At 41.8% G+C, this 24,496-nt stretch overlaps 1 protein-coding gene across 1 annotated transcript in view; it reads right to left on the bottom strand.

Moving 5' to 3' along the window:
- CACUL1 (CDK2 associated cullin domain 1) overlaps positions 1-24,496 on the bottom strand; it is a 64,900-nt gene that overhangs the window by 38,363 nt on the left and 2,041 nt on the right. The window contains exons 2-3 of the mRNA XM_068961746.1: positions 4,762-4,888; positions 3,555-3,657 (exon numbers count right to left, since the gene is read on the bottom strand). Of these exons, the coding sequence (XP_068817847.1) occupies positions 3,555-3,657; positions 4,762-4,888 (230 nt within the window). The remainder of the gene's footprint in view (positions 1-3,554; positions 3,658-4,761; positions 4,889-24,496) is intronic.

Genomic DNA, 24,496 nt, shown 5'->3' on the forward strand with positions numbered 1-24,496 from the left:
GTCAACTCTTCTCATGAGGTGGCCAAAGTACTGGAGTTTCAGCTTTAGCATCATTCCTTCCAAAGAAATCCCAGGGTTGATCTCCTTCAGAATGGACTGGCAGGATCTCCTTGTAGTCCAAGGGACTCTCAAGAGTCTTCTCCACCACACTTCAAAAGTATCAATTCTTCCACGCTCAGCCTTCTTCACAGTCCAACTCTCACATCCATACGTGACTACTGGAAAAACCATAGCCTTGACTAGACAGACCTTAGTTGGCAAAGTAATGTCTCTGCTTTTGAATATGCCATCTAGGTTGGTCGTAACTTTTCTTCCAAGCAGTAAGCGTCTTTTAATTTCATGGCTGCAATCACCATCTGCAGTGGTTAGTAATAGCCAAAGACTGAAAGCAACCTAAATATTCACTGGTTAAAAAGTGGTTAAATAAACTGAGGTACATCCATAAAGCAAGGAACAATGAACTACGGTGCATTCGTGATAAAGAATAAAGGAGCTCTACACACAGTCAGAGATCACTCTCCAAAACCGCAGAAACTCACACTCCAAACCTCAGTGACTCCCAGGTATTAGTTCCCTGTACACCGAAGAATTGATGCTTTTGAACTGTGGTGTTGGAGAAGACTCTTGAGAGTCCCTTGGACTGCAGGGAGATCCAACCAGTCCATTCTGAAGGAAATCAGCCCTGGGATTTCTTTGGAGGGAATGATGCTGAAGCTGAAACTCCAGTACTTTGGCCATCTCATGTGAAGAGCTGACTCACTGGAAACTCTGATGCTGGGAGGGATTGAGGGCAGGAGGAGAAGGGGACGACAGAGGATGAGATGGCTGGATGGCATCACTGACTCGATGGACTCTGAGTGAACTCCGGGAGTTGGTGATGGACAGGAAGGCCTGGTGTGCTGCGATTCATGGGGTCGCAAAGAGTCAGACACGACTGAGAGACTGAACTGAACTGAACTGAACAGTCCATCCTGGGCAAGTAACAGGTTACCTTTGGGATACCAATAACTGATCAAGCAAATTTACGCCAGAGACTGTAGCAAGTGGTCTTCCAAAACTACCAGTTAGATAGAGCTTGATAATACTACACTACAAGGCCCTCTACCTTTAAAAATATTCTACAGTAATATTCTAATTGTAAGAATGAAAAGTCTTACCGTGCTTACAAAATTAAGTACCAGAAAAATCTACTCAAGCACAAACTGCAATACGACAAATAGCTTTGGCAAATCAGAACTCTATCAGTCAAATTAATGACAGATGTGAAATCAAAGCATAAGCATAAAATGTATTATAAAATTTCCAATTCCCATCTCAAAGATGACTTTTATAAGTAAGACAAGTAATATATTTTATCCTTATAAGTTGAACTGAAAGGTTTGCTTTCTATTTAGAAGACTATTTAATATTATTTCAATAATAGCAAAAGAGTATTAATAAAATGATCTTTTGAGATGAGTTCTTTGCTGATCTAATGAAATCTCTCGTATATCCTACAACCAGAAGATCACCTAGATTTCAGGTTAAAAACAAGATCAAACTCAGATTTCTACTAGAAAAACTTTCATTACCCAAGAGATAATCAATATTCATAAACATTCATTCACTATACATTTTATTCAGTAAGTGATGCCTAGTGTGTATCAGACACTGGGCAAGGTACTAACGCACAAAAATGAAGAAGACAGACATGCACCTCTGCCCTCTCAGGACACGCTACTGGGGCAGGGGGCGTGCGGAGAAGGAACAGCTAAACCAGAAATTACAATACACAGTGAGCTAGCACGACATCCTCAGTGCTAGAGACGCACAGAGAAGGGGTTCCCAAACCCAGACTTGGGGAACAAGGTATCAGAGCATGTTTTCCAAATCAAACGATGTCCGAGCTGCAGCTTGAATGTTAAGTTCACAATGACTGAAAATATAAGAGGGAAGAGGAAAAGGAAGAATGTTTCAGGCAGTCAACTTAACATGACAAAAGCCAAGATGTGAGAGAGTACCTAAAGTGTTCAAGGAACTGAAATAAGTTTAGGAAGAGAAAAGCCACTATTGCTGTTCAGTCACTAAGTCATGTATGACTCTTTGTGACCCCGTGGACAGCAGCATCTCAGGCTTCCCTGTCCTTCACAATCTCCCGGAGTTTGCTCAAACTCATGTCCATTGAGTCAGTGATGCTATCCAACCAGCTCATCCTAAAAGCCATTAGGCTACAAAATAAGCAGGAGTCAAGACAATGCAAGGCTTTCTAAACCCATTAAGAAGCTTAGATGTTATTCTAACAGGAATATGATTATCAGAGCTGTATTTTAGAAACAGTCACTCTAAAATGCAAGATTCTAGTTAGAAGTGTTAAAAGTAGAGGCAAAGCACCAACTGGGATGAGCATTTTAGAACACACCTAAAAAGACGTAGCCTGGACTGGATGATGGAAAGTGGACAGGAGCCAAGACAAATGGGACTTGGCAATAAATTGGACGTGGGGATTCCGAGAGGGTAGAGTCCAGAATTATTAAGCAAACCATTCAAAGCTACAATGCACAGGTCTTAGGTTTTACCTGTAATTCGTACACAATGCCCAGTACTAAATATATTTGTTAAATGAATAAAGATTTTGTATTTACATGTGTATGTACAGCTGAGTCCCTTCGCTGTTCAACCAAAATTATCACAACACTGTTTGCTAATCACCTATACCTCAATACAAAATAAAAAGTTTAAAAAGACAAAAAAGACACATTTTGTATTTAATGGCAAAAAAGATGACAAAAACAATTTATACCAACAACAGGAAAAATATATATCTGGCTATGATAAATAGAACTCTGGCTATAATTTTTTTTTAAAAGCTACTTTTACTTAGTACAACAACTGTTTGGGGTAAACAAGAACTAAGGCACCTCAGACCACAAGGGAAACAAGGAACAGTATCCAAATAGTAACCCAGCACTTGCTGGAAACCGGCTTATTTCAGAGTTGCTGAAGCACGTCCTGACTGTTGGGGGGACCTCGGTGATCTACTGCTGAGTGACTCTTCTACACATCCTGCAATTCCTACACTGCAACTAAAGTGCGAGCTGGCCCTGGAATAAAGAAAGTACGTGACCTTCAAGCACTGGAAACTTTACTGAGGCAGGGAGGGCCAGCATGCCCTCAAGAAGCCAAGTGCTTCCTTAAACAAACTATTTCTGCAACTTGCCCCAGATTTTACAGCTGGGATGATGTTCATCTGTAGAGAGTTGACCAATAAAATGCTAACTTCAGTTGTTAATATTAGCAAATATTAGTAAATAACACTTCAAAGATAACAATAAAAAAAAGTTCAAAAAAAATTAAAATATACACACGTTCATAATACAAAAGTCACCAAAGACTGAGGTTAACAGAACAAATAAGGTTTTAAAGAAAAGAAATGCTGACATGGTTAATAAATGGAATTAAGGTCGGAAATACACATAATCTAAAAATGTCCACAGTTTGTGTTAAATTTTCAAATTAATCTATTCCCAAGATGAGACAATTTGAAGAAGCAAAAATCAATACCATCAGTTCTTTACCTGCAGCTCCTTTGAGACGCGTTCTAAGTGGTTAGTTATCTTTTTAATCAGATCACTGTACATCTGCTCCGAGTGCTGCTGGCACACACATTTATACACACAGCTGCGGGGAGGAGGGCAGACAGAAAAATCAATGATGACGCACTTAACTTAGCCCAAGGTAAAGGCATACCCTCAATATATAACCACTGGTGAATTAATTCGGGCCTAATAAGTGACCAATTGCAACTCTTAAACAAAAATGTCCCCTGCCCCAATCAGTGTTCAGACGGAAGAGCCAGCACTGCCAGCTACAAAGTACCTTTCTGAGGATCCTATAACTATTTTATCAGGACTAGATAACCTAATACTGGGTAATAATCTGAATTTGACTATGGTAACTACTTAAAAGTCAGCTTCTCTCTTTGACACTGAAAACTGAAAGTGAAGTCGCTCAGCCGTATCCGACTCTTTGTGACCCCGTGGACTGTACAAGGCTCCTTGGTCCACGGGATGTTCCAGGCGTGAATACTGGAGTGGGTTGCCATTTCCTTCTCCAGCGGATCTTCCTGACCCAGGGATCGAACCCAGGTCTCCCAAATTGTAGCCAGACACTTTACTGTCTGAGCTAACAGGGAAGCCCCATTAATGAACGTCAAATTAAGGAAGAGAGAGTGACGCACAGCTGAAGTTTCTAACTCACAGAAGTGTCTGCGATGTAATGTCTTTGTGATCCACTTGTGTAAACAGCACAGCTGTCACTTCCTCCTCTTGTGACTGGGCTGATCTGACATCCCGCCCCAGTCCTCACTAATGTGCTACTTTCACTTACCAGGAGCTCGGAAACAAAGTCACCAAAGATAGGTAAACTTGTGTATCATAAACATCAATAGAATCATAAACATCAACAGAACAAGCTAGCACCTCCCCATGAGACTAAAAGGACAATCTTTTCTTTTTTGCCTTTTTCACTGACCTCTATAATTTCTGCACTGCGTTTGGTGGGGGCGGCAGGCTGAGGTAGGGTTAACAATACCTTCATTTGAAAACCAATTCTGAAGCAAGAAGTACAAATAAAACCCCCAATCCACAAGTGTGTAACATATAAATAACTCATAGAGCCTCACTGTATGTATCATATGTTATATGCATACATACTGTCATAATTCAACTTGCTATGAACCTCAATATACCCTCTAAAATCCAAGCAAATAAAATCTTGACTTACCTGTATATCTGTTCATAGGATATAGGGATATAGTCACCAGGACTCTGAGTTAAAAGCTGATCTATGGCACCATCCAATTTTGGCCAGTATGTGCTCTTATAATCTTCAATAGTTATAACATTCATTACTAAAAGTAAAAAGTAAGACGAATATTACCATGTGCCACATATAAAATAAACACAAATCACAGCAGTTTTTCAAATTCCTCTCAATAACTTTACATTGACAATCTATCACCTAAATACAACTTAATTATTATTTCATTTCCAATTTCAAAAAGCCCAGTCTGATCAGAGAGTTTAAGCAGCCATTAGTTACGATTTTAAAAATTACTATACAAAAGAAAGAAAAACAAAAAATTACTATAAATCTACCTATCATTAAAAATAACAAAACAAGCAATTCTCTCTGGTTCCCTCTGCAGTTTTCTGTGATGACTGAAGCATTCCTAACATGCACTGACCTTCAAATACACATTGTCCATGATGCGACAAGATGGCCTATTCATGAACCACAATAAAGTTCTAGGAAACTTAACTTCTAATCAACCTTTACAGAAACCCCTGGGAAAATCCACCTAAGGAAATGACTGTGGAGATTAAATTCCAAATGCTAGAGTGCTAGAAACTTGCCAAGATTTTATGGCACCACCAGGAGCTCCTGGACAAGACAATGGCTGTGAGGCAGGCTCACGCAATCCCACCCGTCAGATAAGCCCAACAGAAAAATGTGGAGGAACTGCAGCCGTATATGAAGGCTTACCTCATTCCTGATGGCTGGCTCTCATTCCTCCAGGATGGGTTTAATAAAGCATTTATATAACAGCCTGTCCTAACTGTGAAATCCAGGGGTGATGGGTATGCGACAGCAATGAAATGCTAATGGTGAGAAGAGCTCCCCAAAGCACCTAAAATAACTTGCATCTTAGGAGTCTCAATAGGAGCTAACAACTACTAAATCAGCCATTTTACTATTGAGTTTATCAGAAACTTGGGAGCAGAAGGGTGATTTCCCCAAGAGGACACAGCTAATCACTGGCAGTGGTACCAGGAAAAGCAAAGTCTTGATCTGGCTTCTTTCTATCACATTAGCGTTAGTCGCTCAGTCACGTCGGACTCTGTGACCCCATGGACTGTAGCCCACCAGCATCCTCTGTCCATGGAATTCTCCAGGTAAGAATACTACTAGAGTGGGTTGCCATCCCTTCCTCCATGGGATCTTCCCAATCCAGGGGTCAAACCCAGGTCTCCTGCATTACAGGCGGATTCTTTATCACCTGAGCCACCAGTCTATTTCCCAATTTTAGGTTCACTAAGGTTCAAGATGTTTCTCATATCTCTGTGCCACATCTATTGTGTTTGTTCAATATTTTCTTTAAATCAATTCACTTTTTTTTTTTTTGGCTTTAATATACTTAAAGGACACTTGAGGCGTTAACTAGTGATTTACACAACATGGAATAATCTTAAATGTGTTCTGCTAAGTGAAAGAATCAGACCAAAAAGGCTATATATATATGGTGCTACTGCTACTGCTAAGTTGCTTCAGTCGTGTCCAACTCTGTGTGACCCCAGAGACGGCAGCCCACCAGGCTCCCCCGTCCCTGGGATTCTCCAGGCAAGAACACTGGAGTGGGTTGCCATTTCCTTCTCCAATGCATGAAAGTGAAAAGTGAAAGTGAAGTCACTCAGTCGTGTCCGACTCTTCGCGACCCCATGGACTGCAGCCCACCAGGCTCCTCCGTCCATGGGCTTTTCCAGGCAAGAGTACTGGAGTGGGGTGCCATTGCCTTCTCCGATATATATGCTAAGACTCTCTTATTTATAAAGGCAAAACTATAGGGAGGAAAACGGATCAGTAGCTGCCAGAGACTAGAAGGTTGAAAGAGGGACTGTCTACAAAGGGGAAGTAGGAGGAAACATTTAAGACAATGGACTCTTTTGTATGGATACATGGTAGTGGATACACCACTCCATGCATTTCTCAAAACCAAGAGAACTAATCACTATAAATAAAGTACATTCACTGTTCGGAAAAAAAAAAAAAATTCAACCAGGATGTAGTGGTAAAGATGGAATGTAAACTGTGACATATGTATCTAATTTACAAATGAAGCACATAGCTGCCACTAAAAAAAGGGCTGGGGTCGGGGGGGATGGAGACGAAAGTAATGTTCTGACTGTAGGCTAAAGACAAAAAGAAATGTACATGCGTGTGCACACACAGGCACACACACAAAAGGCAGAAGGTGGTCAGATCCTGGAGGGCCTTATGAGCGGTGGAAAGATTCTGCCTTTCACTCTGAGTTAAGAGGAGGAGGGTTTTGAGCAGCCAAGTTATGTAACCTTTGATTTTCTATGTATCATTCCAGCCGCCTTATGTAAGAAAGCTATGAGATGGTGGGGGGCCGGACCATGTGAGAGCAGTGAAGACAAGACGAAAGGTCAGATTCTGCACATATTTTAAGGGAAAGCCAACAGGATTTGCTGATGGTTTGGATGTGGGATGTGAGAGAAGGGTCAAGGATGACTCTAAAGGTTTTAGCCTGAGCATCAAAGGATGGGGGTGCCATTGACTAAGATGACGAGGACGCAGGAGAAGCCCAGCACGTCCCCGCCCACCTACTCTGCCCACAAGCCGTGGGCGACACCTACCAATGTTTGGCACAGTGCCCTCTCACTGCCACTGCTCTGCCTGAGGGAGGGGCAGGTTGGAAGCTCAAGAGAATTAACACCCCCGGAGCCACCATCAAGCAATGCCTAATGAGACCGCGGGCGCACATCCCCAGCATCCCCCTTTACTCTGGGTGAGTGCTGCGCCGACTCCCAAGTCCCCACCGGAACACACTGCAGTCGCCACCGTGCTGACCTCTTTCCTGGCTTCCTTACCATCCGTCTCTCATCTCCACACTCCAACAGGTGCTTCCTAGAATCACCTCCTTGGGCATAAAACTAGCCATTCTTCAAACAAAGCAAACAAAAAAAAACTCAGCAAAAACAGAAAAGTAGTGCCATTGGCAATATACCTACTGCCCTGAAAGACTGAGTGAAGCTCGCTTTCCCAGCGGTAAAAGGGGATCGGCAGATGTTGCGAAGGGTTACACGCTAGCTCCAAAATACCACCTCCCCGTATGCCAAGTCCCTTCTCTGTTTAACAACGCTGTTAATCGGCTATACCCCAATACAAAACAAAAAGTTTAAAGTTTGAAGAAAAAAAAAAACTGAAAATAACCAAAGAACTCACTCTGTGATTCTAGGTTACGGAACCTATCAGTGTGTGGGAGACTGCAGGACAGAGGAGCCTGGCATGCTGCAGTCCATGGGGTCACAAACAGTTGAACACAACTTGGCGACCGAACAACAATACCACCTCAGTGTTCATCATCTAAACCACACCATACACCTGCTCCAAGCCCAAAGCTGGGAACTGAAGAAGCTAACATGTTCAGATCAGAAAGAAAACTTCAAGTCCCAAAAGCCAAGAACGAATAGGCCAACCCATGGGCCCCTGGACAGCTCAATTCAATGAACTCCACCTGGCACTGTAGATGGGGAGCCGCCTGCTTTCCAAGCACAGGTCCCACAGTTCTACAAATCTCCAAGGCAAAGATCTGATGGAGGAAAAAGAACCTAAGATGTGAAGTCCCGCAGGTTAAGGACAGGATGAAGTCCCCGTACAGAAGCAAAGTTTTCTGATGCCTGTCAGATATCTTTCATGTGGCACTAAAAAAAAACAGAAAAGCTCTGCTTTTAAATATCTTTGAGAAGAGACTTTCAAACCAAAATGAAAAAGGCACAAGTCACAGCAGAAAATCTTAACTCCTATTTCCACATCTAAAAAAAAGTTGTATCTATTTCCACACATATTTTGCTTGGAAAAAACCAGAAAACCAATTCACTTACATGCTACCTATTATGGAATAAATGTTCACATCCCCTCAAGACTCATGTGTTGAAATCCTAACCCCCAGGGTGATGGTATTAGGAGGTGGAGCCTTTGGGAGGTTTCCAGATCATGGGGGTGGATCCTCATGAATGGACTGAGTGACTCTAGAGAGCCCCCTCACCCTCTCCATGATATGAGGACCCAGGGAGAAGGTGGCCTTCTATGAACCAGGAAGCAGGCTCCCTCACCAGACTCCCAATCTGCCAGGGCCTTGATCCTGGACTTCTCATCTCCAGAAATGGGAGTGATAAATAAGCCACCCTGTCTACAACAGTCTGACCCAGCAGCGTGAACTCTAGCTGGCATCTGGCTTCTCAGGAGCCACCCAATCTTCACCAGACTAGAAAGGAAGGCCGAGCACAGATCAGCATCTGCCAGAGCTACAGGGAGTTTGAAGAATGAGCACCGGCTGGTGTTCATACCTTTAGCCAAAGATCAAGGGTTTTCATATCACTCTGCAGTCAACACTTAAACTAACAATCCCGACAAGTTTTAAAATATTTAACTCCTTGCTAAGCTCAACCCAATCTCTGATTTAAAACAAAAAAAATTAGTCATTTGTCTGGTTTATCTAACACTTGATATACACAGCCTCAAACAGTGTGTGTGTACCCACACTGTGCCTTGAATTCTAAAAATAGATCCTCTTGTTAGAGAAACGTAAGCAATCCCTTTCAACTCTGCCCACAAAAAAAGTTCAGACTAATCAAAAGAAATATAAAATACGGAACCTAAACAGAACCTAACTGAATTTTATCTAGGTTAGATTTCCCAGCTTGAAAAAAAATGCACTATTTTTCAAAGTGCCTAAAGAAGATATTCTAAACTCAAATGCCTACAAGGCCCAGGCCAGTAACACAGATGAGTAAAACAGACCTGGCACAAGACTAAAAAAGAGCTGTGAGCATTTCAGTCAAGTGGAGAAAGTATATGCCCTCTAAGAGACATTCAGGTTCAAAAAACTTAAAAACCCTACAGCCTCAAAACATCACGCCACAAGGCTTAAACTTTGAACCTCGTAAGATAACAAGCTCACGTAGCCTACTGAGAAAGTACTACAACTGATCTTTACTAAAATAGTGAAATAAAATCTGAAACACATGGAACAGTTGGAATCTGAGGTTCAGAAAGTACTGTCAGCCAGGTGGCTAATAAACGAGAAACTACTGGGGATATGTAATTCATACCAGGCAAGAATAATTATGTTCAACTTTCATATCTGTTATCCAAGTAACTTATCAACACTTGACATATTATGTGTTAATTATCAATCTTCCTCAAATCCGACACAAGCCCTTTGGAGAAGGAATTCATTCAGTGCTAGATTCCTAACTCCAAACTAGCACACGATAGGTATTCAATAATGCATGTGAAGTAAATTAATTTAATGGAAGACAAAATAAATGTTTAATATAAAAACAGTTCAAGGCATACTACTTATTAGTAGCTTTGGAATTAAAGTGCATTTGGTTTCACAGACTAAAGCAAACACTACCAGATATTCCTTTGGAGTTGTTTTTTTTTTCTTGTTATTTGTTTATAAGGGGAGGCTGCTGCTGCTGCTGCTGCTGCTAAGTCGCTTCAGTCATGTCTGACTCTGTGCGACCCCATAGATGGCAGCCCACCAGGCTCCCCTGTCCGGGGATTCTCCAGGGAAGAACAATGGAGTGGGTTGCCATTTCCTTCTCCAATGCATGAAAGTGAAAAGTGAAAGTGAAGTTGCTCAGTCGTGTCCGACTCTTAGCGACCCCATGGACTGCAGCCCACCAGGCTCCTCCATCCATGGGATTCTCCAGGCAAGAGTACGGGAGTGGGGTGCCATTGCCCTCTCCGATAAGGGGAGGAGATATTCAGAAATTATAGCAGGCATTATTAATTCATTCTAGACCTACTGCAAAGACTGGTCACTCCCTTCGCTCAGTGGCTCCGAAAATGTGATACCAGGAGCAGCATCAGCACCACCTGGAAACTTGTTCATTTGATGTAAATACAAAACATGGCCAGGCCCCAACCCAGACCTGTGGGGTCAGAAAAGGACGGAAGGGTGTAATGCATGATGCAGAAATCCCTTTGAGCCCTTCCGGGGATTCTTCTGCCTGCTTCTTAGAGAAGCACTGCCCGATGCTCCTACTCTGCTCAGAACAGTCGAGGGTCACAGGCGCTCCTCTGTTCTTGACTTGCTAGCATGTGGTTGTTGGGTCTGAACTTCAATCGCAGGACAAACAAAGGTGCACGTGTAACAAAGAAAACAATTTAAAGGGCAGCTAATCAAAAAAGCCTTCAAGTTCTAGTCTTCCATTCCCTTCTTCCCACCAAAATAACCACCTCTTTAAGAATTGGCTCCTTAAGGAGAATATAGTATTGGCAATTATGAAATAAATGATTAAGTCAAATTAAACAGGCTAAATTATGTCTCAAACATAATGAATTTTTAGATTAATTACAACTAATTACAATGAGATAATCTGACACGTCAACTAGGAGAAAAAAGATCTGGCTAGGGTACATGATTTAAGAGAAAAATTATGATTTCTTGTGGCCACAGTGTGCCCATCTATCAGTAACAATCTTGTAAATCTGTGTGGTCTAAAACTTTACCCCCTGGCAGAATATTCTTCTCCCTCCAACATAAGGGGAAATCTGAAATCTTTCAAGCAATGGAGAGAGAGAACAAATCCTGTAGAATGGGGAGAAGCCTTTGGAAAAAAAAAAAAAAAGTGGAAGAGAATTAGAATCAGAATAAGGTTATGCAGTTTAGCAAATAAATGGAGTTTTCCTCTTTCTTTTAAAAAAAAAAAAACCCAGTTACTTATTTCTCTCAATAGGAAAATAATTTGATCCAAGCAAAGAAAACAGTAGTTTAGCTGTTCCCAAGAGAACTGCCCAATTGGGGGAAAAAACAGTAAAAGAAGTTACCAAGTCCTTTAAATATATTTTTCCATATTAGGAGGAAAAAACAACACCTGTACCAGCTACTCAGGTATATTTTGATTCACCATTAAAAGATGATAGCTAAATGTTAAATGCTAATAAAGGAATTGTTTCTAAAGTAAGCTAAAACTTTTTAAGAGCTACATGCTCTATGGGGAGTTTATAAGTTTTAAGTTCTAAGTTCCATGTGTCTGGGAAGTTTCTAAGTTTTAGGGTATATGGTTTATATAACTTAATTTAAACACTATGAACAATATAAAATATCTACCGTGATCATTAAGAAGTCATTCTTTGTAATGTTGTTATATCCATGTAAACACTGAGTTACATTCACGTAAACAAGTATTTAGATTAACATTTTGGCCCAGAAAAGAATTGTAAGATAAAGACACTGGAGCCTTGGAGAAAAGCTATGACAAACTTAAAAAGTATTAAAAGTATTAAAAAGTAGAGACTATGCATATTAAAAAGTAGAGCTATCACTTTGCCCACAAAGGTCCATCTAGCCAAAGCTATGGTTTTTCCAGTAGTCATGTATGGATGTAATAGTTGTACCATAAAGAAGGTTGAGCACCGAAAAACTGATGCTTTCAAACTGGTGCTGGAGAAGACTCTTCAGAGTCCTGTGGACAGCAAGGAAATCCAAGCAGTCCATCCTAAAGGAAATCAACCCTGAATATTCACTGAAGGACTGATGTTGAAGCAGAATACTCTTGTCACGTGATGAGAACAGCCAACTCTTTGGAAAAGACCCTGATGCTGGGAAGATTGAGGGCAGGAGAAAGCGATGACAGAGGATGACATGGTTTGGATGGCATTACCCACTCAAAGGACACAAGTCTGAGCAAACTCCTGGAGTTAGTGAAGCATAGGGAAGCCAGGTGGCCTCAGTCCATGGAGTCACAGAGAGTCAGACATGACTGAGTGAACAACAACTATATGAAACCATAGAACCTGCTTTGCCTTGCTTCAAATGACATGTTTCTTTTCCCAAACACCAAAAAACTTACACAGAAATACATTCCACTATTACTCAATTTGAAAAAATGTAATAGAAGGGTTGGGGCTTCCCTGGTAGCTCAGCTGGTAAAGAATCCGCCTCCTGTGCAAGAGACTCTGGTTCAATACCTGGGTCGTGAAGTTCCCCTGGAGAAGGGATAGGCTACCCACTCCAGTATTCTTGGGCTTCCTTGATGGCTCAGACAGTAAAGAATCTGCCTGCAATGGAGGAGACATGGTTTTGATTCCTAGGTTGGGAAGATCCCCTGGAGGAAGGGATGGCAACCCACTCCAGTATTCTTGCTTGGAGAATCCCATGGACAGAGGAACCTGGAAGGCTACAGTCCATGGGGTCGCAGAGAATCGGACACGACTGAACGACTAAGCACACAGCAAAACAGACCAGCAGAAAATTCCTTCATCATTACCATGTTACAAACAGAAAATAGCCGCTGTGGCCTACCAGCAAGGTTGAAATTGACATTACTTGAGAATAACTCCTGCACATTATTCCACAGTTATAATATCACACTTGAGCCTGTAACAGAGTTTCCACAATGAACATGTCATTTATGAAAGTACATATATGAAATCGGTCAAGTGCTATCAATATATCCTTTACGGCTCCAACTCCAACTAATCCCAAATCTCCCCTGTTCAAATAGAAAGCATCTGCTCAACTGAGATTCCACAGGTGTGAACCATGCTAACTTAACTGCAGGTCTGCCACAGTTTTAAAATTCCGTTACTTCTTGCAAGACTTAAAGTCAACTCTCCATGGCATTGACACCAGGAAAGTAACTGCAGTAAGAGCAGAAGGCAGGACGCGCGGAGGCAGAAACACCAACAGGTGAGCTAATCTTGCCCTGCAGAAGCCAGAGAAGTTCACAGGAGGACACTGGGCAAGGTTAGAGACAGAGAGTTGGTGGGTGGAGTGGGAAGGGTGAAGACTGGTCACAAATCTGTAGACTAAACAATGAGAAAGAGAAGGGTTATTCTGCACAGAAACTGAAAGATAAGAGCTTGGGACTCCAGGACAAGATACACGGTAGGTGGGTGCGTAGGTGGGAAGCTCAGGGCTGGTGGGTTGAACCGAAGTCAAAAGTCAAAATAAGAAATGCTCAAACATCCAACCCTGCCCCTTTTCTTTAATTCTAGAACGCCACTGGCAAGGAGTAATGTCTTTACTTCCTATTTGGCAGTTCACCCAAGAAAACAGCAGTTCTGCATCCAATTAGCCTACAGCGAAGCCCAACACTTACGAAGGCAAAGTCCCTTGCAAACAAAGAGCTACCAATTAGCCTTTTCACTTTTAAATATGAATAGCTGGAAAAGGATCACCAAAATTTGCAAGGTTTCAGACACAAGAGACCAAAACAAACAAAATTTGCAAAAACAAAAGCAAAGATAATCAAGAGAATAAAAGAAAACTTAAAAAAAAAAACTTTATAATTACTGTGCTCAGAGAAGACAAAAATTTTAAATGGTGATGAAAAAGAAGCAATCCAAACACTCTCAAGATTAAAAATACAGCCACTGTTAAAAATCCAACAGAAAACATCAAGAAATTCTCCCTGAGTTTAGAGAAATAGAGTAATATAGTTTAAGAGAAATAGAATATACTGAAAAATAGTTAACAGACTTAGAAGATCAAGGCAGGAAATTCAACATCTGACTACAAATAATTCCAGAGAACAGAAGAGAATGTAAAGGGAGAAAAACACTGACTCCCTAACCTAAAAAAGCATCCCAATAGCTTCCTCAGGGGAAAAAGCCACATGCAAAATAACAGGAATAAAAACTGTGCCTGAATTCGCCACTGCAACACTGCAAACTTAAAAGTAAAGGAAGCAACACTTTTAAAATTACTTACATAAGAATTCTTAACCCAAAGTGTCAATTGAGTATGAAGGAGCATTTATATATATTCAACACCTGAAACTATTATCCATACACATTTTTCTCACGAGTTTGCTAGAAAATATGCTTTACACACACACACACACACAGAGAGAGAAATATACTGGTAAAAAGGAGGACATGAAGTGAGGTGGCCAAGACGGCAGAGTAGAAAAATCCTGAATTCATCCCTTCTGCCATGGATACACCAAAATTACAGCTCCTTAGAGACGCTATCTAGGAGAACGGCCCAAAAACTAGCAGAAAAGCGACTCCACAACTACATACCTAAAGAAAGAATCACAACGACCCAAGTAAGAGGAGACGCAATACACTCAGGACTCACAATTCAAGGTCAGGGATTCACAAATGAGAGGAATATCACAATCACAAAGGATCTCTCCAAGGAGCGAGGCTCCTGAGCCCACCTCAGGCTCTCCCACCCAGGGCTCCTGCACCAGGAAGACAAGCCCCAGAACCTCTGTCTTTGAAAAGCAGCAGGGCATGTGTTCAGGAGAGCCCCATGGAGAGGCAGGAGGCAGGAGGCAAACCCAACTCCCCCTGGGGTGGAGATGCTGGCAGCAGCCATTTGGGGGCACCCCTTCTATCAAGGTAACACAGCCCTGGCAAGTGACTCTTCGGAATCCTCCCAAAGCTTATTAGTGGTCGAGGCTTACCCGCCCACCAGCAGGCATGCCCCAGGCCCAAGGCCAGGCAGATAGCAGTGGGAAGCCTACCTCACCCTCCAGCAGGCTTGCACCCACCACATGTGGCAGGCTTCACAGCCAGGCTGGGGGCCAGTGCCATCCACCAGCGCACCAACCACAGAAGCCCCACCGTAAGAGAAGGGCGCAGGCAACCCTACGGGGGCACCCCTAGAACATCTGACTCGGTGACCAGGAAGTGTGTGCCTCTGGGACGCACAGGTTGCCTCCCACATGGGGCCATCGCTCCAAGACAGGGAAATGCAACCAACCTACCAACACGGTGAACTGGGCAAATGAGCAGAGGAACATGCGCCAAAGAAACAAGAAAAACCTCAGAAAAAGAACCAGATGAAGTAGACACACACAAGCTACTCAACAGAGTTCAGGGTAATGATCATAAAGACGTGTCCTAACTCAGAAGAATAGATAAACATGGTAAGATTTTAAATTCCAAACTAGGAAAGGAGAATTTCAAGGCTGCATATTGTCACCCTGCTTATTTAACTTCTATGCAGGCAGAGTACATCATGAGAAACGCTGGGCTGGATGAAGCACAAGCTGGAATCAAGACTGCCGGGAAAGAAAGTGAAAGTGAAGTCGCTCAGTCGTGTCCGACTCTTTGCGACCACATGGACTCCTACCACGCTCCTCCGTCCATGGTATTCTCCAGGCAAGAGTACTGGAATGGATTGCCACTTCCTTCTCCAGAGGATCTTCCCAACTCAAGGATCGAACCTGGGTCTCCTGCATTGTAGGCAGACGCTTTCCCATCTGGGCCACCAGACTGCTGGGAGAAATATCAATAACCTCAGATATGCAGATGACACCACCCTTATGGCAGACAGCGAAGAGGAACTAAAGAGCCTCTTGATGAAAGTGAAAGAGGAGAGTAAAATAGTTGGCTTAAATAAAACTCAACGTTCAAAAAACGAAGATCATGGCATCTGGTCCCATCACTTCATGGCAAATAGATGGAGAAACAATGGAAACAGTGAGAGACTTTATTTTCTTAGGCTCCAAATTCACTGCAGACGGTGATTGTGCCAAGAATTTAAAAGACGCTTGCTCCTTGGAAGAAAAGCTATGACCACCTAGACAGCATTTTAAAAAGCAGAAACATTACTTTGCCAACAAAAGTCCATCTAGTCAAAGCTATGATTTTTCCAGTAGTCATATATGGATGTGAGAGTTGGACCATAAAGAAAGCTGAAGGCAAAAGAATTGTGGTGTTGGAGAAGACTCTTGAGAGTCCCTTGGACTACAAGGAGATCCAACCAGTCCATCCTAAAGGAAATCAGTCCTGAATATTCATTGGAAGGACTGATGCTGAACCTGAAGCTCCAATACTTGGGCCACCGGATGCAAAGAACTGACTCACTGGAAAAGACCCTGATGCTGGGAAAGATTGAAGGCAGGAGAAAAAGGGGATGACAGAGGATGAGATGGCTGGATGGCATCACCAACTCATGGACATGAGTTTGAGCAAGCTCCAGGAGTTGGTGATGGACAGGGAAGCCTGGCATGCTGCAGTCCATGGGGTCACAAAGAGTCAGACACAACTGAGCGACTGATCCGAAGGTTTTAAAATAGTTAGAAAATACTGAGAATCAAACAGACCCTAAGAATACAGTAACTGAAATTAAAAATGTACTAGAGGCAATCGACAGTAGATTAGGTAAAACAGAGTAACCAATTGGTGATCTGGGAAGATGACAGTAGAAATCACCCAAGCTGAACAGAAATTAAACTTCTGTTTCAGTACTTCCAATATTCTAAAGCACAAGAAATGAGAACGCTCAGCTAATCCACTGCCAATGGACCTCTCCACCCAAATGTCCCACAGATAACTTAAAATAGACACACACACACATACACCCCTACCTATACTCCTTCCATATCCATATCCCCCCTTCTTCACCCCCAAATTTTATAGACTATAGTCCCCAAATGCTTTCAAATTGTGGGGCTGGAGAAGACTCTTGAGAATCCCTTGGACGGCAAGGAGATCAAGCCAGTCCATCCTAAAGAAAATCAACCCTGAATATTCACTGAAAGGACCGTTGCTTTAGCTCCAATACTTTGGCCACCTGATGCGAAGAGCCAACTCATTAAAAAGACCCTGATGCTGGGGAAGATTGAAGGCAAAAGGAGAAGAGGATGACAGAGGATGAGATGGTTAGATAGCATCACTGACTCAATGGACATGAATTTGAGCAAACTCAGGGAGACAGTGAAGGACAGGGAAGCCTGGCGTGCTGTAGTTCATAGAGTCGCAAAGAGTCGGACACAACTTTTGAGACTGAACAAGTCCCTAGATATTTCCAAAATCTGAAACCGCCTCTGTTCCAATCCTTAATTTGCTCAGGCTGCCACATCTCTTGTCATTACAAGCCCCTAACAACGGCACCCCACTCCAGTCCTCTTGCCTGGAAAAGCCCATGGACGGAGGAGCCTGGGGGGCTGCAGTCCATGGGGTCGCGAAGAGTCGGACACAACTGAGCGACTTCACTTTGACTTTTCACTTTCATGCATTGGAGAAGGAAACGGCAACCCACTCCAGTGTTCTTGCCTGGAGAATCCCAGGGATGGGAGAGCCTGATGGGCTGCTGTCTATGGGGTCGCACAGAGTCAGACAGGACTGAAGCAACTTAGCAGCAGCAGCAACCAATCTTTATTTTTCTGTTTATTCTCCTTTCTAATCAAACATGCTAAGACAAATTTTACCAAGATGACTCCCTGTGGCTCCTGTTCCCACAGAAGAGAATTCCACCTCTAACCTGGCATGCCCTTTGCATCCAGACCTTTCTATCTACCTAGGTTTAACTTGTGCCACACCCTCCTCACACCCTGCTGCTGCTGCTAAGTCACTTCAGTCGTGTCCAACTCTGTGCGACCCCATAGACGGCAGCCCACCAGGCTCCCCCGTCCCTGGGATTCTCCAGGCAAGAACACTGGAATGGGTTGCCATTTCCTTCTCCAATGCATGAAAGTGAAAAGTGAAAGTGAAGTCACTCAATCATGTTTGACTCTTAGCAACCCCATGGACTGCAGCCCCCCAGGCTCCTCTGTCCATGGGATTTTCCAGGCAAGAGGACTGGAGTGGGGAGCCACTGCCTTCCTACAATAATTTCAACTGAGTCTTCACAGGCTTCTCTCCCTGCAAAGGAAGTCTCTTCAAGCCCAACCCTGCCACCTCAGTCCTCCCAACAAACTGTTGTTCATTTTCAAAGATTCTTTTTTCCCTCTGTGCTACCATGGACATACATAACTTTACTACAGAATTTAATTATAACGTATCATAATCATCTGTCCATAACACTCCATGCTAAATTCTGTCTCATTCATCACGAGAGGCTAAAATATTACCCTGGCATACAGAAGACAATAAACATCTGTTAGATAAAATGCCATCCTAGTCAGCACACCTGCAACTACAAATTCCTACTCCCCTATCTGTAGAGGTTAACAGCCAAATAACTACAAACGATGAGAGAAATATGAAAGGCCAGTTTGCTCTGCCAAGACGTATTACCAAAGAATACCCAAAATAACTTTTTATATAGCTTTTAACAGTTCACAATGTGATTACATCAATATATGGTCTGCTGCTTAAGAGTTAGTTTTTAAAGAGGAACTACACAGTAGAGCCCCAACTACACAGTGGGGCTGGGCTGTACATAAACATTACAATGGATTTCTCTTACAGTTTCATCAATGTCACCTGTACAACTTACATCAAAAAATAGCAAGACAAGGGGCTTCGCTGGTGGCCCTGTGGTTAAGAATCCATCTGCTAATGCAGGAGACATGGGTTCAATCCCTGGTACGGGAGGATCCCACATGCCCGGGAGAAACTAAGCCCATAGGCCAAAACTACTGAGCCCACAGGCCACAACTACTGAGCCCACGGGCCGCAACTACTGAAACTGTCATGCCTAAAGCCTGTGCTCCACAGCAAGAGAAGTCACCACAGTGAGAAACCCACACACTGCGATGAAGAGTAGCCCCAGGTCACCGCAACTAGAGAAAGCCCACACGCAGCAATTAGAACCCTACGCATCTGTAAATAAATAAATAGAGGCAAGACAAGATCCCCAATGAGATCCTGAAATTCGGACAATCCACTGATATCACAGTGATGTTTGCTGCTTCAGAGAAGGAAATGGCAACCCACTCCAGTATTCTTGCCTGCAGAATCCCATGGACAGAGGAGCCTGGTGAGCTATAGTCCATGGGGTCGCAAGAGTCAGACACAACTTCACAACTAAACCACCAACTCCACTACGATAGATGGTGAGAAGACACCAAATCACCACCACCAATGCCACAAACAGTGCATATTTTAGGGCCTGAATACATTAGCGGATCCACTTGGAAAAGAATCAATCAACCTGGAAACTGGTAGACAGGACTTGATCAGATAAAGAGCAACTTTATTCAGGATTTACTAAAATCAGTTAACACTTTCACTAAATTCAGAAGTCAATTTTAACAGACTTCTGAATCACTAATTTTAAAAAGTGATCTCATTAAGTTCAATTAAAAATACTGTGGGAACGCATGTACACCCGTGGTGGATTCATGTCAATGTATGGCAAAACCAATACAGTATTGTAAAGTAAAATAAAGTAAAAATAAAAATTAAAAAAATAAATAAAAATAAAATAAAAATAAAAATCATGTCAAAAAAAAAAAAATACTGTGAAGATTTCATCTATCTGGAGAAGCTTCTGGTGCACCGTGCTCATAGTTCTCCTGAGATCATGACACAAGATCATTAGTCAATGCAAAATCCCTCCCGGCCACCTCCTTCCATCTACCCCTTCACCGCCTTTTATCCTCACACAGTTCCACCCGCCCGCAGCCCCAACCCATTCAGACAGGGAACCATTCTAGCCTATTTAATACATTTGGAATATAAACAGATGTGACATATGCTACATCTGAGCAGAGGCTTTCAAAGCCATTGGGTACTGCCGTCCACTCTCTTCCCTTTGCCTTGGCCAAGAGTGACAAGACCCAGAAGAGAGGTGTGCCTCAGAATGAGACGACGTGTGAACAGTGACAGCCAACTGACAGCCAGGAACATATCAGGACCAAGAAATAAACCTTTATTGTTCCATAAGCTTCTGAAATTCGGGGGTTAGTGTTACAGAAAGCTGACTAACGTGCAATGAAAAACTGAAGTAAATAATTTCACTTCCCAAATTACATTCCATCAGTCAGACACATCTGAATGAGATCTGGAAGGGGAAAGTGAGACAAACGACAGATTACTGTGGCTGGTGGTTCTGGCAAGCAAGGTTAGAGACGTCAGAGTTCGTGGCAGCCAAACTCTGAGTTTCAGCGTCTGGTCACCAACTTCAAGGATGAGGGAGGCAACTGTGATGATTTGAGAACAGCGGTGGTAGCAGCAACAGCAGCCTGCCCTGGGGAGTGAGCCTCACTGAATGCATGCCGCCAATCTCCCTGACAATTTGCAAAGGACCTGGTGTTTGCTATTAAATCTCCTGTTGCTTTAGATACCTAGTGTTTTCTTGGACTGAACTGTGATTGATGAAGTATTTGGTACCAGAGTTGTTACAGGACACAGACTCAAGTTAGGAAGCTGGCTTTCGTTTGCCAATCTAACTGGATTTAAAGGCACTGATGGGCATTGCCACAATTAGATAACATAATGCTAACACTAGATGACATGGAGTGGCAAAGAAAAACCTATCACCTGTAGCTACCTGGGATAAAGGTCTTCTTGAAGAAAACACATAGCAGACTGCTGCGGCTGTTATGATGGAACAAGAAAGACGAGAACTGGAGTGGGCTGACTCTGATGACAGGTGAACGCTTTAAAAAAATATTCAGCTTAATAACCCGAGGGCCAAAGAACATCCATGGTTGCAAAAAAAAATGCCCTTTAATGCTTAAAGGCACAGGACTGATACAGCTAAAAATCGGAAACAGAATGATTCTGCATATTACAGAACTACCAAATAAAAATAATTCAAATTCTAGACAGATCTCTTAAGTAAAAGTTAGGGCAGTGATTGTGAAATGGTAGGACTCTGAGACCTGAAATGGGGTCAGTTTGGTGTTTTATCAACCTGAGAATCCTGACCTCAAAGCACTCACAGAGAGGAGGACCCCTTCTCCCCAATATGAGGCTGATCTTTGCTTGACAGAAGCCCCTTCCACAATACTACCTGGAAATAAACCTCCAACTAAATTAAATTTTCCCAGGGGAACAAGCACCAAATCTAAACAAACAGGAGCCAGCCTTCATTCCAAAAAACCCAGACGCATTGTAGTTAAAAAATAACTCGTCTTATTGTGCTTTGTTTTATTGCACTCTGCAGATACTGGGCTTCTTACAAGTGGAAGTTTTGTGGCAACTCTAAGCCAGCCAAGTCTATTGGTGCCGTTTTTCCAACAGTATTTGCTCACCTTGTGTCTCAGTCGCATTGTGGTAATTCTCAAAATACTGCCAACTCTCTACCAGCAAAAAGATTATGACCTGTTAAAGGCTCAGATGATATTTAACATTTTTTTAGCAATAAAGTATTTTTAATTGTTACGTTTGTTGTTTCTTAGACATAATGCTATTGCACACTTAACAGACTACACTATACTGTAAATATAACTTTTATAGGCACTGGGGAAACCAAAAAATTCATGTGGTTCACTTTATTGCAGTGGTTTGGTACATAACCCGTAATACCTCTACATAGGCCTATGTAGACTTTCGGAAGACTTTTTAAGAATTCTAAAGACCAAAATATAACTTTAGATGAGACTTCAGTTATCAAAAGGAATACACTAACTGAAGATTCATTGTAATATCTCAAGAAACTAGACATGATTATAACGATTTGCTCAGTTAACTGACTGAAACCTGGACCCAACGACAGCCTATGTTAAAAACAGCTGGAACTCCTGCTGATCAAGAACAGACGTGAACTAACAAATTAAACACCAAAAACAACACAGCGACAGAAACTATCTGAAGTGAAGCGCAAAGAGGGGTGAAAAAGCTGAAAAAGGTGATGAACAGAGCCTCAAGTGATTTATAGTGTACCTAACATGTGCAACTGAGGGGCACTGCGCAGTCATTCTGAGTGATAATGTTCCAAACTGGACAAATTCCAGAACCCTAAGCTCCAAGAACACTAACAAGAATAAACCTAAAGAAAACTCTATTACCCCCAAGGAATAACACAATCAAACTCAATTTTATATAGTGAAAGATACAATGAAAATCTTAAAAAGAGCCAGGAAAAAAAAAGACACATTACATAGAGGGGAAAGTAGAATATTTATTATGAGAAATAATGGAGGTTGAAAGACAAAGGAAAGACATATTTAAAGCACTGAAAGGAAAAACAGAGACAATACAAGATTGTCAATCTAGAATTGTATCTCCAGCGAAAATATCCTTAGAAAATGAAGGTAAAAAAATACTTCAGTGAACAAGCAAAAGTTGAATAAATTCCAAGCTAGATCCTTTGGCAATATTAAGCACTGCAAATATCTTCTCTTTCATCTGTCTGTCACTGAAAGAAAAATCTTTCATTTTTTTCTACAAAGTTATCATTTTTTCACCTCTGTTTAAGTCTTGTCAGCTTTAAGATGCCCTTCCCTGTCCCGAGGGAAAGAGTGTCTTCAATACTGTCTTCCATTAATTTTCTAACTTTTCCTTTCACACTTACATCTCTAATTATCTATAATTCATCCCATCTGTGGTATTACATTGTTTTTTTTCCATACGGTTAAGTCACTCTTCTGAGCAACATGACTTTCTCTGATGATTTATGATGACACCCTTAAGTTCCTAAACATTTATAGGTAACTTTCTGCTCTCTAATTTGTCCCCCTCAGTCTATTTCTATGTTCTCACATTCCTACTAGTTTTTATTACTATAGTTTTGAAACAGAATCTTAACTTCTGATAAGGCAAGCCCCCACCAAAGCAAATCTTTAAGACTGATTTAGCTATTCAGACTTTATCCCACCTGTCATATAAATTTTAGATCTAGGTTATGGAGTTTGTCAGACAAACCAACTGGAATTTTGATGGCAATTTAATCAAACTTACAGATTAAAATGGGAATCTGCCTGACAATGAAGGAGATGTAAGAGATGTGGATTTGATCCCTGAGTGGGGAATAATATCCCCTGGAGTAGGAAATGGCAACCCACTCCAGTATTCTTGCCTGGGAAATTCCATGGACAGAGGAGCCTAGCAGGCTACATTACAGTCCATGGGGTTGCAAATAGTCAGATTTGACTGTGCAACTGAGAACACATTTCTGGCTCCTTAGTCAAGTTCTCTCCTTGAAGATCTTATGTGTTCTTAGGTTCATACCTAGAGACTAGTTTGTTCCCATTATTGTATACAATATTTATCTTTGATTACCTTCAGTTCAGTTGCTCAGTCGTGTCCGACTCTTTGCGACACCATGAACTGCAGCATGCCAGGCCTCCTTGTCCATCACCAACTCCCAGAGTTCACTCAAACTCACGTCCATCAAGTCAGTGATGCCATCCAGCCTACTGATTGCTTATTGCTAGTGTACTAAATACTACTAATTTCTGTAGGTTGATTTTAAAAGCAGTAACCCTGCTAAACTCTTACTAGTTCCAACAGCTTCTCTCTTGATTCTAATGGTTATTCTACATAAGTAATATTTTCTGCAAATAACGAGTTTTCTTGCTTTCCTTCTTGTCCTTATACTTTTTATTTTTCCCTCTGTAGTGTCAGTCAGGACTTCCTTGTGTTAAATGCCAACAGTGATACAAGGGCATCCTTATCTTGCTACTGATCTTAAAGTAAGTGTATCTAAAATTTCTTTATTATTATTTGCTGCAGGTTTTTGGTAATGACCATTATCTAGTTATCTTGTGTTCAAAGCTTGTTAAGATTGTTTATCATATACTGGTGCTGGATCTTATCAAATGATTTTACGGTATAAAAATAATTGATGACTTTCCTCCTTCAGCCAGATGTTGAACCATATTTACATTCTTAAACTCTATGGATCAATATTCTTTCAACACATTGTTGGATTTGATGAGCCAGTATTCTATGTAGGATTTTCTTGTTTACACTAGATGTGTAACTTTCTCATACTGACCTCAACTAGTTTTGAAATCAAGACTTTACTAACTTTATAAAATGAGCTTGGCATCATTTTTTTTCCCTATTCTCAGAAAAACCTTTAAAAAGAAAATTTCATTTAAAAATTCATTGCAACTCAGTAAGA

Source organism: Capricornis sumatraensis, chromosome 23, assembly GCF_032405125.1.
Source record: "Capricornis sumatraensis isolate serow.1 chromosome 23, serow.2, whole genome shotgun sequence".
Taxonomy (NCBI): Eukaryota; Metazoa; Chordata; class Mammalia; order Artiodactyla; family Bovidae; genus Capricornis; species Capricornis sumatraensis.